General features: G+C 40.0%; 1 protein-coding gene across 7 annotated transcripts in view; it reads right to left on the bottom strand.

Annotated features, from left to right (window-relative positions):
- The window catches only part of MID2 (midline 2), a 95,491-nt gene that overhangs the window by 57,565 nt on the left and 23,825 nt on the right, over positions 1-14,101 (bottom strand). For 6 of the 7 annotated variants that reach the window (XM_059909994.1, XM_059909997.1, XM_059909996.1 and 3 more), the window contains exon 3: positions 9,346-9,441. The exons of the other annotated variant lie outside the window; for it this stretch is intronic. In XM_059909994.1, coding sequence (XP_059765977.1) covers positions 9,346-9,441 — 96 coding nt within the window. The remainder of the gene's footprint in view (positions 1-9,345; positions 9,442-14,101) is intronic. 7 annotated transcript variants of the gene reach the window in all.

The following is a 14,101-nucleotide window of genomic DNA, read 5'->3' as shown; positions in this document are numbered from 1 at the left end:
AGGCTCGCTGAATGGGTACAAAAAAAAGACCCACATATATGCTGCCTACAAAAGACCCAATTCAGACCTAAGGACACACAAAGACTGAAAGTGAGGGGATGGGAAAAGGTATTCCGTGCAAATGGAAATCAAAAGAAAGCTGGAGTAGCAATACTCGTATCAGATAAAATAGAATTTAAAATAAATAATGTTACAAGAGACAAGGAAGGACACTACATAATGATCAAGGGATCAATCCAAGAAGAGGATAATAACAATTATAAATATACACGCACCCAACATAAGAGCTCCTTAATACATAAGGCAACTGCTAACATCTATAATAGAGGAAATCGACAGTAACACAATAATAGTGGGGGACTTTAAGAGCTCACTTACACCAATGGACAGATCATCCAGACAGAAAATTAATAAGAAAACACAAGCTTTAAGTGACACAATAGACCAGATAGATATAATTGATATTTATAGGACATTCCATCTGAAAACAGCACATTACATTTTCTTCTCAAGTGCACACGGAACATTCTCCAGGATAGATCACATCGTGGGTCACAAATCAAGCCTCGGGGAAGTTAAGAAAATTGAAATCATATCAAGCATCTTTTCCGACCACAACACTATGAGATTAGAAATCAATTACAGGGAAAAAAACGTAAAAAACACAAAACACAGGGAGGCTAAACAATACATTACTGAATAATCAACAGATCACTGAAGAAATCAAAGAGGAAATCAAAAACTGCCTGGACACAAATGACAATGAAAACACGACAATCCAAAACCTATGGGATGCAGCAAAAGCAGTTCTAAGAGAGAAGTTTATAGCAATACAATTCTACCTCAAAAAACAAGAAAAATCTCAAATAAGCAATCTAACCTCACACCTAAACGAACTAGAGAAAGAAGAACAAACAAAACCCAAAGTTAGTAGAAGGAAAGAAATCATAAAGATCAGAGCAGAAATAAATGAAATAGAAACAAAGAAAACAATAGCAAAGATCAATAAAACTAAAAGCTGGTTTTTCGAGAAGATAAACAAAACTGACAAACCTTTAGCCAGACTCATCAAGAAAAAGAGGGAGAGGACTCAAATCAATAAAATTGGAAATGAAAAAGGAGAAGTTACAACAGACACCGCAGGAATACAGAGCATCATAAGAGACTATTACAAGCAACTCTATGTCAATAAAATGGACAACCTGGAAGAAATGGACAAATTCTTAGAAAGGTATAACCTTTCAAGACTGAACCAGGAAGAAACAGAAAATATGAACAGACCGATCACAAGTAATGAAATTGAAACTGTGATTAAAAATCTTCCAACAAACAAAAGTCCAGGACCAGATGGCTTCACAGGTGAATTCTATCAAAAATTTAGAGAAGAGCTAACACCCATCCTTCTCAAACTCTTCCAAACATTTGCAGAGGAAGGAACACTCCCAAACTCATTCTATGAGGCCACCATCACCCTGATACCAAAACCAGACAAAGATACTACAAAAAAAGAAAATTACACACCAATATCACTGATGAATATAGATGCAAAAATCCTCAACAAAATACTAGCAAACAGAGTCCAACAACACATTAAAAGGATCATACACCATGATCAAGTGGGATTTATCCCAGGGATGCAAGGATTCTTCAATATACGCAAATCAATCAATGTGATACACCATATTAACAAACTGAAGAATAAAAACCATATGATCATCTCAATAGATGCAGAAAAAGCTTTTGACAAAATTCAACACCCATTTATGATAAAAACTCTCCAGAAAGTGGGCATAGAGGGAACCTACCTCAACATAATAAAGGCCATATATCACAAACCCACAGCAAACATCATTCTCAATGGTGAAAAACTGAATGCATTTCCTCTAAGATCAGGAACGAGACAAGGATGTCCACTCTCACCACTATTATTCAACATAGTTTTGGAAGTCCTAGCCACGGCAATCAGAGAAGAAAAAGAAATAAAAGGAATACAAATTGGAAAAGAAGAAGTAAAACTGTCACTGTTTGCAGATGACATGATACTATACATAGAGAATCCTAAAAATGCCACCAGAAAACTACTAGAGCTAATCAATGAATTTGGTAAAGTTGCAGGATACAAAATTAATGCACAGAAATCTCTTGCATTCCTATACACTAATGATGAAAAATCTGAAAGAGAAATTATGGAAACACTCCTATTTACTATTGCAACAAAAAGAATAAAATACCTAGGAATAAACCTACCTAGGGAGACAAAAGACCTGTATGCAGAAACCTATAAGACACTGATGAAAGAAATTAAAGATGATACCAACAGATGGAGAGATATACCATGTTCTTGGATTGGAAGAATCAAGATTGTGAAAATGACTATACTACCCAAAGCAATCTACAGATTCAATGCAATCCCTATCAAATTACCAGTGACATTTTTTACGGAAGTAGAACAAATCATCTTAAAATTTGTATGGAGACACAAAAGACCCCGAATAGCCAAAGCAGTCTTGAGGGGAAAAAACGGAGCTGGAGGAATCAGACTCCCTGACTTCAGTCTATACTACAAAGCTACAGTAATCAAGACAATATGGTACTGGCACAAAAACAGAAACATAGATCAATGGAACAAGATAGAAAGCCCAGAGATAAACCCACGCACCTATGGTCAACTAATCTATGACAAAGGAGGCAAGGATATACAATGGAGAAAAGACAGGCCCTTCAATAAGTGGTGCTGGGAAAACTGGACAGCTACCTGTAAAAGAATGAAATTAGAAAACTCCCTAATATCATACACAAAAATAAAGTCAAAATGGATTAAAGACCCAAAAATAAGACCGGACACCATAAAACTCTTAGAGGAAAACATAGGAAGAACACTCTTGACATAAATCACAGCAAGATCTTTTTTGACCCACCTCCTAGAGTAATGGAAATAAAAACAAAAATAAACAAAAGGGACCTAATGAAACTTAAAAGCTTTTGCACAGCAAAGGAAGTTATAAACAAGATGAAAAGACAACCCTCAGAATGCAAAATATTATTTGCAAACAAATCAACGGACAAAGGATTAATCTCCAACATATATAAACAGCACATGCAACTCAATATCAAAAAAACAACCCAATCCAAAAATGGGCAGAAGACCTAAACAGACATTTCTCCAAAGAAGATATACAGATTGCCAACAAACACATGAAAGGATGCTCAACATCATTAATCATTAGAGAAATGCAAATCAAAACTACAGTGAGGTATCACCTCACACCAGTTAGAATGGCCATCATCAGAAAATCTACAAACAACAAACGCTGGAGAGGGTGTGGAGAAAAGAGAACCCCCTTGCACTGTTGGTGGGAATGTAAATTGATACAGCCACTATGGAGAACAGTATGGAGGTTCCTTAAGAAACTAAAAACAGAACTACCATATGACCCAGCAATCCCAGTCCTGGGCATATACCCAGAGAAAACCATAATTCAAAAAGACACATGCACCCCAATGTTCATTGCAGCACTATTTACAATAGCCAGGACATGGAAGCAACCTAAATGCCCATCAACAGACGAATGGATAAAGAAGATGTGGTACGTATATACAATGGAATATTACTCAGCCATAAAAAGGAATGAAATTCGGTTGTTTGTAGAGACGTGGATGGACTTGGAGACTGTCATACAGAGTGAAGTAAGTCAGAAAGAGAAAAACAAATATCGTACATTAATGCATATATGTGGAATCTAGAAAAATGGTACAGATGAACTGGTTTGCAAGGCAGAAATAGAGACACAGATGTAGAGAACAAATGTATGGACACCAAGGGGGGAGGGAAGCAGTGGGGTGGGGTGGGGATGAAATGGAAGATTGGGATTGACATATATACACTAATATGTATAAAATAGATAACTAATAAGAACCTGCTGTATTAAAAAATAAAATAAAATTCAAAAAAATTTTTTTAATTTAAAAAATAAAAAGAACTCCATCTATTTCCTAACCTAGTTAAAGGAAACACGTCCACTCAGTTACCCAAGACAGAAACCTATAGATCACCCTACTATTCTCTCATCTCTCTACCCACTGCATCTAACTGATCACCAAGTCATACTGATTCTACCTACTACAAATGTGTTTTGAATTTATCCCCTGCTCCCTAGCCCTACTGCCATTGCCTTAGGTTGGGCTTTCATCTCTCCATGGATCAGTAAAAGCCACCTAACTGGTCTCTTTACCTTCAGTTTTGACCCCTGACCCTTGCTCCATCCTGCATACTACAGCCAGAGCAATACTGAAATGAAGACCTTATCCAGTTATTCACCTACTTTAAATCCTTCCATGGGTCCCTAGAGTCTTCAGGATAAAGTCCAAACACCTATGCATGGCATACAAGGCCCTTCACTATCCAGGCCCTAGCTACTTCTCCACACTCACCTCTTGCAATGATCTCACATCTCACATTCTGGCTGAACCAAACTTCTGGTGATTTTCTGAACACCTCTATGGTGTTTACCCTTCTATGTTCTCACATGGTGTTCCCTTTGCTCTCTTTTCTCATTTTTTGGCAAAATTCAACTCTTATTTCAAGACAATTTGATTTTTATTTACATCTTGTAGTCCTTCCTAAGTCCCTCAGGCAGACTTAGGTGTTTCTTTCTCTATGCTAGCTTGTCATCTTGCACTTACCTTCATTACAATAATCATGACTTCACATTATATTTGACATTTTACCTGTTAAGCAAGTTCCTTGAGGTCAGGGGCCATTTGCTATTTATCTCTATATACCCAGTGTATACCTAGTGCATAGTGTACCACTTTGCCCATACAATTTGCTCATTTTCACCTCCATTAATATCACTGCTCTCTGTCTCAGCAGAGGGAGAAATTTATTTTTCCTCCTGCAACATTTGGCTAAAATGCATTTTATCCATTAAATTTTCCCTAATTACACTTACTTCAGTCTAATCACTCCTTCATTTTATCATGTCCTCCGTGCTTGCAGAAGAGTCCTCCAACAAACGTATTTGCGCTTTAATGATTTAGATTCTATTATTGCTTCTAGCTCGACCACTCTAAAACATTTCAGGATCATCTGCTGAAATCATCCATAGTGGTGTGTTGTTTTAACTAATTTCTATTAAGACACCTATTTTTATGCTTGGAGAAGTAGTCAGACATTGAATCTTGCTCTTCCCAAACCAAATACCATTTCAATGAGCAGCATGAGCAGAAAGGGGAGAAATCCAAGCCACCTACGGTTTGAGCTCTAAGACTTCTGAAAGCTATTGGAGCAAAAACCTGGTGGCAAGATGAAAAGCTGAAATTCCCCAAACTAAGGGAAGCCTTTCCCTCTCTTCCAGCTCATCTCCTTTCTTTTTTCTTTCTCTTAATGCTAAAGAGCCATGCCACCCAGCCCCTTAAAAGGCTTGAGAAGAGCCAGAAAGAAATCAGTCTGCCCATGGAGCTTCTGGGATGGGCCAACCCATTGTCCTGCAGCAGTTCTGGAGGGGAGGAAAACAGATGGCACACAAAATAGCCAGGAAAGTGCTTTAATATGCTCCATGCCCTGAAAGTTAACAATAAGACTAAAAAAGTAAACACAGAAGGGCTATACTACATTCATCTGTGCTCCCTGTACTGCACGCTGTTTTATAAATACTCCTCTTTCTCACTAGATAACTGGGTTGTCCCTAGCTAGACTAATAAAAGTTTCTGGAGGTCATCAACAACATACGTTTCTTTTGTAGCCCCCAAATGACCTACCACACTGAGTACATCGCGTTTGCTCAAGAAATGTTGTTGTCTGACTGATTACTAAGTATTTAACCATTTTTCTTCCCCTCAATATTTTCCGGAATGCTTATTTATTCACAAAACCATGCAGACTTGGAAGCCAAGAGGAACTATTCATCTGTTGGTATACATTTTCCCTTGGCTATGCATTAAACAGAAATTTCCTTTGGAAATGTAAACAAAGGATGCCTGATGAGACGGGACAAAGAACTATATATAGAGATCAAGTGGCCAGAGTAGCAAGGTCAGAGCATGCCCTTCCTTAACCAGATTAAAGGAGTCTTGGGCCTGCCTCTCCCTCCTTCCCATGTTCTCCAGCCCCGACAGAAAATATTTTCCAGCTGCCTATCCACTGAATTCTGAAAGCTGGGCAGTGACTCTAACAGGCTGCGTTACCAAAGAATTCAGCTAACAAATCTGTGGTGATCCTAATCTCTGTTTCTGTAATAATAGGAAGACTGCAGCTTTGTTTACTTTCTGAGGAGAATAGAGAACAGGGAGAAAGAACCAGGAGAGGGAGGCAGTATTTATGGCTCTTTTATGAAAAGTCAATCTGTGACAAAAACATTTGCAGACAATCAGGAAGGGGAACAGGTTTGGCAGGAAAATAGCCTATTCTAGTTTTCTCAGAAGTGCCTTAGCTGGTATCCTCCACCCCCGCCCGATGTGAAATGCCTGGTTTACACTGTGAATATAGTCATTCCCGATAGACAAATCTGGATTAGATAAAATGAAAAAAATTCAAACCACCCCTCAATGTCTGGCTTGCATGAAAGTATCCTACTATTTATTTCATTTTATAAAGTATTTATAAGCGTTTATGAAGTCTCAAATCTCTTCTTTAACTGCATTTCTAATCCCGGGGCTTGTCTTGAAGCCTTCTGGACACACAGGCTCTGTGCTGAACGAACATAATAAGTACCCTGGATTCACCCTATTATTATGGGGAAGTTAGGGCACATCCCTAACCTTTCAGAAGGGATGATGTCATAGAGCACAGCCATGGCCTTCCATAAACCATCCTGTAGGGCCCCTGTCGAAGACAGAATCCTAAACTGAATAAGACCATGGAGTTAACTCCCAAAATACACTCTCGCCCTTGACATGTAATGCAGTATCTCAAGATTCTTTCCCAATTCTCAGTTAACATTTTAATTCCATTGTCTGTATTTCTTGCACATGTGTATCCACATCAGGGTGGATTTGTATAACATGTAAGCCCCCAGAGGATAAATACTGTGTCTATGCTGTTTTCTTTGTACCTGGTACAGTGCTACGCATAAGTAAGTATTAATAAAAGGTGACCTTTTGTGTACCAGAGCAGACGATTGGCCGAGGATTAGTAAGCATCCCTGAGGGAGTCTCTTAAACCCCTCCTTTGCTGGTTGCCATGGGGCTACTTTTCCCACCTACTTTGCTTACATATGGGCACCACTAGTGTCATCTCCTGTAGGCTCAAGCAGGAATACTAACTTCAGAAAGGCACTGTGAAAACATCACCTATAACCTAGAGGACCAGGATGAGTCCTCCTCCACTAACACAATGATGCACTGTTTTATGAGACTAGCTCCTTGCCACTTGAAAAGAGTAGGGCCCTGAATCATAAAGGTTTGATTGGTGCGATGGGCTGGGAAAGGCTGGAACAGGGCTATGTTTGGGTGAGGCTGGCCAGAGTGATAAGCTCCCTGGAGGGGGGGGGGGGCGGGGGGGGGCGGTGCAGGGGGGGTGGGATGATAAGATGTTAGAGAGGTGCTAAAGTGAATAAGCAATGAAAATAAACTGCTTACTTTGCTAATTTGACTACAACTTGCTCTCTACTTAAATAACTTTTTGATGAGAATGAGGAAGTGATGATTACAATTTCTAACCACATTTTATTCACTGTGAGATGTTACCCCACCCTCAATCATGTAAATTCTAAACCAAGGGATTTCTTATCTTGTCTCCTGCTCACAATACTTCCTTGTCTCTTCACCAGTGTGGGTTTCTTATACTGTAATCTAACAGCATAATCAGAAGCTTTGATAGAGTAGAACATAAAGGGATTCTGATTAGCTGAAAACCACTCTAAAATGCCTTTTGTTTTGCTTCTCCCCTCTTGGAAAGGATGAGACTGAAGAGAAAAAGAAAAGAATAAAGAAAGCAACCATTCATAGAATCACGACTTGAGAAATCTGGAAGTGACACTGAAGGTCATGTATTCAGTTCAATCCCTCATTTTATAGGTAAGGACACTGAAGTTGAGAGGCTAGATGACTTACTCAAGTTCATACTACCAGTTAATGACAGAGTCAAGTTCAGAAACCAATTTTCCAACTTACATTCCAGCATTCTTTCTTTCCATTCCTTATGCTTCTTCCTAAATTCCCCACCCCATTCCATAATCTCACACCTGAGTTTAACTGGTATCCTGTGTACTCTACCGATAGCACCAGTCTCTTCCACAAATGGAGTGCCCAGCAGGGATTAAATTGCTATGGTATGCCCATCATACAACAACAATCTACTTTAAGAAACCCAATACTTTAAGGTATCCAAACAATCAGGAGTGGTTACTTATATAAGAAGATTCTTTGCCTTATAAGAAAACTCTCCACATTCTCTTAAATAGGACTCCCCAGGGGGGATTAAGAGATGAGATCTTAATAAAATTATTTTATTGCTTAAAATAAAATAAACTTGAACCATTACGTTTTCTGTCATACAAGATTAGAACCAGACTATCAGGTTATAAACAGAAACATTTTTATCCAACCACTGCCCATGAGGAGTCCTGTAGAATATTTTACTCGACCCTGTTTACACTTTAAGCCCTACCTACCATCACCTCTTCAACAAAATCAACACAAAACCAAATGCTATGGCTGAAGTTTCACACTCTTGCAAAAAAGAGAGAAATAACATCTTTGTTTTATTATGTCCACTTATGAAGAGGTCGACTCCTCTTGTAGGCTCTGTTCTGAGATCTGATGTAGATAACCTCATATTGTACAACACTTGATAATTCACAGATAACTCTAACACAGATATCATTTGTTGATGACAAGAATAAGTGGAAAGGCGATGAGTGAGGACCAGGTAAGGTGCATGGGGAAGAAGGGAGGAGAGGTTAGGAAGAGGAGAAGCAGTTCTGATAATATTCTTATAGAAACAATATTGCATTGAACAAACCTCACTCTACCCTGAGGACCTGGGGTTCCCAACTTCCCTTACTCCCTAGCAATCTTTTTAAGTAGCTAGGATGTTCAGTCTGATGCAGAAAGAAACACACTTCATGTTGGATTCTCACACCACCTGCTATTGGAAAAGGAGAAGGGATTGCCCCTGGGACTGACATCTCCCCAACCCACCACCACCACTTATTATCATTTTTTAAACAATAGCTATCTGCCACTTTTCTTGGAACAAGCATCCTAAAGGAATGAGACTTCTTAAAATTATCATTCAGCCCTTCACTCCAAATGGCCGAGCTACACTCTGACAAAACAAGTCCCCCCAAAAGGATCGCCTGATCCAGGTTCTTCGAAAGAATGACAGATGTTTCTGTTACATACCTCAACCTGCTGGCAGATCTGTATTAGCTTGGCCATTTGATTTTCTAGTTCACTGTTGCGCTTAACCAGGTTGGTGAGGTTCATCTCCAGAGTTTGCTTCCATCGCAGAGTATGAAACCAGAGGGAAACAGGAAAGAGGGGAAAAAAGAAGAAATGTTCAATGAGTTTGAGACCCAGTATCACGTGGAAATCAGTCAGTCAGTCAACAAATATTTCAAAGATTCATTGCACATGAGCCAAGCACTGTTCTAGGTGCCGATTAATAATGCTGTACCTTTGCTCCAGACTGTCATTATTGGGGAAAAGATGACATTCATGACTTTGTGAATGTAGGAATTTAATGACATTAAAGCAACTTTATGTTTTCTATAATATTTTTTAACTTTTAAAAGTATTTCATAGTCAATATCTCATTTTGCCCTCATAGTAATCCGGTGACATAGGGAGAACAGATTTTATTCTCTCTTTTTGATAGATGAGTTGACTAAGAAAACTATAATTTATTGAACAATTACTACTTGTCAGACACTATACTAGGCAATTTCATACATATCATTTCATAATCATGACAGCCTATGAAGTAGGAGATGTCAGCATTTTACAGATGAGAGAACTGAGCTGCAGAGTGGGCTTCAAGTGTTTTGCACAGTCATATAATTAGTATGTAGCAAAGCTAGGACTGGAATCCAGGTCTCTAGTCTTCAGATACAGCTTTGCCCCAGTATTCCATGATTTTTTTGTCTTTGTTGATAACACTTTATATTTATCAGTAGGTTCCTTCAGAAAAAAAGATGGTATTTTCAGTGTGGAATTCATCAAAATCTAGCGTTGTATCTCACAGCTTCCCTCCTTTGGCACTAAGCAATAGCCTACAGAAATGCCAGACTTCAAAATGCAAAGCCTAGCTGTATGTATCAAGACAGGACATCCATTGTTTACTGTTGTTTACTGGGACATAGATCCTTTTAGGGAAACATTAGCAGCGCTTTGCAAATCTGTTTATTATAACATAGTTAAAACAGTACTAAGACCTCCTCGCATATTTTCAGTTGAGTAAGCTACTCTCTTACATTCCTCATGTGAAAAAAATAGAATGTTATTCACTCTAGATTGGTAATGGGCTTTTTTTATTCCTCCTCATTTCCAAGTCTTCAGCTCTGGCGGCTGCTTCTTCCAGGACCTGCCCCAATATCCACTCCTCTCTCACTCACCATCCCAACATCCCCACAAAGTCTGTTCCAAATGGAATACCCCAACTTCCTGGCCCTTATTCTGCTAGCACAGCATTCCTTCCCTTGGTCGTGTTCATTGCTTCATGGCTGTCTCCATGGTTCCTACGGTTTATAGTTGTTCAAAGTGCATGTTTTGGGCGGGGCGGGCTGGGGGGAGGGGGCAAGGGAAAGTGGGAAGAAGGGGAGAGGACTCGTGTTGGCCCCTTTCTTCTCCGCTAGGTAGCTGTGGCTCCTTAGTACCCTTGGCACTGTCCCATGAATCCATCCCAGAGGAGTATTCCCACAGATATATGTATTTCTAGGACAGGCAGTCTGATCTCACTTGTTCTCAATCTGGATTATGAGAATCAGCTTAATCTCTGCTTCTTGCCAGATCTCGCTTGGTTTCTTTGGCTTTATGCCCACGGGAGTGATTTTTTCACCACTTATTCTATTTTTCTTAGCTTGGATACTGTGTCTCTCCTGGCCTTCTTTAACTCCACCACCATCCTGGCCTTCTTTAACTCCACCACCATCTCAATCTGTGGTCTTCTCCTTAGCAAGGAAAAAGGGAGAGAAAAAGGAAAAACGAAGGGCCGCAATTGTTGATTTGGACATGAGTTCTAAGCTAACTAGATGTCAGGGGAAAAAAAAGAAATGGCAGTTCGGAGATTTAATACAAAAGGTATTTCATTTGTACTTAATACAAAAGGTATTGAGCACCTACTCTATTCAAGGTGCTTTGACTTCAGAGATAAAGAGGAGGTGAAATTATGCTGGGTCTTGAAGGATAAGCAGGACTTTAATAGACAGAGATGGAGGTGGGCAGGGCGTTCCAGGCACAGGGAGTAGCATGAGCAAAAGTAAAAGGGAATCGGGGCTTCCCTGGTGGCGCAGTGGTTGAGAATCTGCCTGCCAATGCAGGGGACACGGGTTCGAGCCCTGATCTGGAAAGATCCCACATGCCGTGGAGCAACTAGGCCCGTGAGCCACAACTACTGAGCCTGCGCGTCTAAAGCCTGTGCTCCGCAACAAGATAGGCCGCGATAGTGAGAGGCCCGCGCACCGCGATGTAGAGTGGCCCCCGCTCGCCGCAACTAGAGAAAGCCCTCGCACAGAAACGAAGACCCAACACAGCCAAAATTAAATAAATAAATAAATAAATTCAAATAGCTAACCGTAAAAAAAAAAAAAAAAAGTAAAAGGGAATAAAGTGTAGGACATGTCCAGGGAACAGAGTTGAGTTTGGCTAGAACAGAGGGTACAAGAAAATAGAGGGGCACAGGCTGGAAATGGAGACAGAGGCCCTGTTATGAAGGTCTTAAATGTCTGGGTGAAGAGTCTCTACCTATTTTTGAAAGCAGTAGGGGTTTACCAAAGGCTTTTGAGCAAGATAATGACATAATCAGGGCTGCATTTATGAGATCAACCTATGTGGAGCAGACTAAAACAGGAGAGCCTGGGGGCAGGGGCACTGGTTAGGAGGAGACTGCAATATGCAAAGCAGTTGGTAATGCAGATCTGGGCCAAGCTAAGAGGATAATCGAGAGAAACATGTTTCAAGAAAGGATTTGTCACTCTCAGATATGCAGAGAGTGCAAGAAATACGAGGCCTGAGAAAAGGCAGCTGGATTTGGTAATTAGAGGTCACTGGTGACCTTTGAAAAAGGAGTTTCAGTAGAGTTTTGGAAGCAAATGCCAAATTGTACAGGGTTAGTGAGTATGTCAATAGTGACAATGTGGCGGCTACAAGTCTGGACTCCTCTTCAAAAATTCGAACGTAAGGTGAATATGATGGAGCTATAGTTTGATGAAAAGGTCCAGCTCAAGTTAGAGAGTGGGCATGCGTAACGGGCCCAATCAGTTTGTGATTTCCTCCCACAGAGTGGTCCAGATTCCTAGATCAATGGAAATTCCACGTCTCACAAATGAGTTTATGGACATATTAGGTAAATATAATGTAGAATGAGGAACTCAGAGCAGATACAGTGTAAGAAATCTGTGTTTCAACTGTAATGTGTTTTCTTTCAAACATGGGATTCCAAGGGGAGAATGTTTTCTAACAAGTGTATGCAACCTGTTGCAACACTTGTCATGAAACTGATATCTTATAAATAATTCATAATGCAGAGCAGGACTAAGATCCCTGCTGTGTGTTCCTCATTTGTGGCCCACAACTGAGACTCACAGCTTCTGTAAAGCCACTGAAAACAAAAATTAGGGCTGAACACATAATCTGGGGTCTGGTTAGACTATGGACCTTGGGTCTCCATCACAACATTATGGCAAATGGTTATTTTGCTCTGGCCCCCTAGCAATTTGCAGAATGCCAGCACATTTTAACAATCCAGAACTAGAACTGACAAGATGACTCTAATTTCATCCTTACTTCATTAATATGAAAAGGCTTTGAAAAATAAATCTTTGGCTAATGAAAACACCATCTGTTGATGGCTTTTTGCCACTGTTTTCTTACATTACGAGACATAATTTGAGGGAAACACCGAACATTTACTTACTCACTTCCTATTCATTTACCAGGAATTAAAGCCTCCTCTCAAGCTGGAATTGATTCTCAATAATCAACATATGCAAAGGGAAGCAGAGAATTGAAGCAATTATGCAGTTGATTTCCTCACCCTTCCTTATCATGCTTAGCCCTGACGAATCATTTCGAACTAGAAATCCTGGGCCACTCTAGGTATGAATGATTTCATTGATTTGGCCAAGTAATTATTATGTCTATACGCAGACTAAGTAAACAAAAAGGATGTGTGTGTGTGTGCAAAATTTTATGTAAAACTAAACACGTCTCTTTGTTGTGTTGTTGTGGTGGTGGTTTGGTTGTGAAGAACCGGTTTGCTGGGCTCTTTTCTCAAGCAGTCTGCTTAGTGACTGGGCCAGGCTCCTTCTGCCCAAGCCTAGTTAGTGCAGCTTTCTCAGAATACTTGAACTGTGACAGCGAGAGAGCCCAAGTGGCAGGGGAGATTGGAATGGAGATATCTGCTGGGAGGAAACCGGACAGGAGGTTGGCAGGGAGAGCAGGATGAAGCTCCCATTTCCTGCTGCAGGAGGTTACCTCTGGGCCCTTCTGTGCTTCCCTGTGTGAAGGTTAGAGAAGCCATTTCAGCTATGAAACCGTGAGACCCTCCACACCCCCAGGTGACTACATTGTTAGAGCTCTCACAAAATTCTACATGTGTCTAAACAGCACAAAGTGAGGGGAAGATTTGGCTGATTTGCATAATTGAGATTTTAAAAGGCCCAAGTTAGCTAAATTGGCAGTCTACACTGATTCCATTTTTATCCAAGTCCCACTTCATTTGTGTCATATAGACTTGGCCTGTTTGTGTTCTGTTATACCCTTCCGAAAGAGGAAAATGTTTTGCTATTTCTGAGAAAGCTAGGCACAGGCTATTCTTCCAGACAGCTTCCCATAAAAAGAAATGGCTTCACTAACACTCTCAAATAATTGCTGGGTTTTTTTTTTTTTCACTTCTTCAGACACAGGTTATTTCAGATAACTTTCTCATTGGCTCCCTGAA

This window comes from Balaenoptera ricei, chromosome X, assembly GCF_028023285.1.
Source record: "Balaenoptera ricei isolate mBalRic1 chromosome X, mBalRic1.hap2, whole genome shotgun sequence".
In the NCBI taxonomy this organism is placed as follows: Eukaryota; Metazoa; Chordata; class Mammalia; order Artiodactyla; family Balaenopteridae; genus Balaenoptera; species Balaenoptera ricei.
The sequence above is the reverse complement of the archived record's forward strand: the minus strand, read 5'-3'. Positions and strand labels throughout refer to the sequence as shown.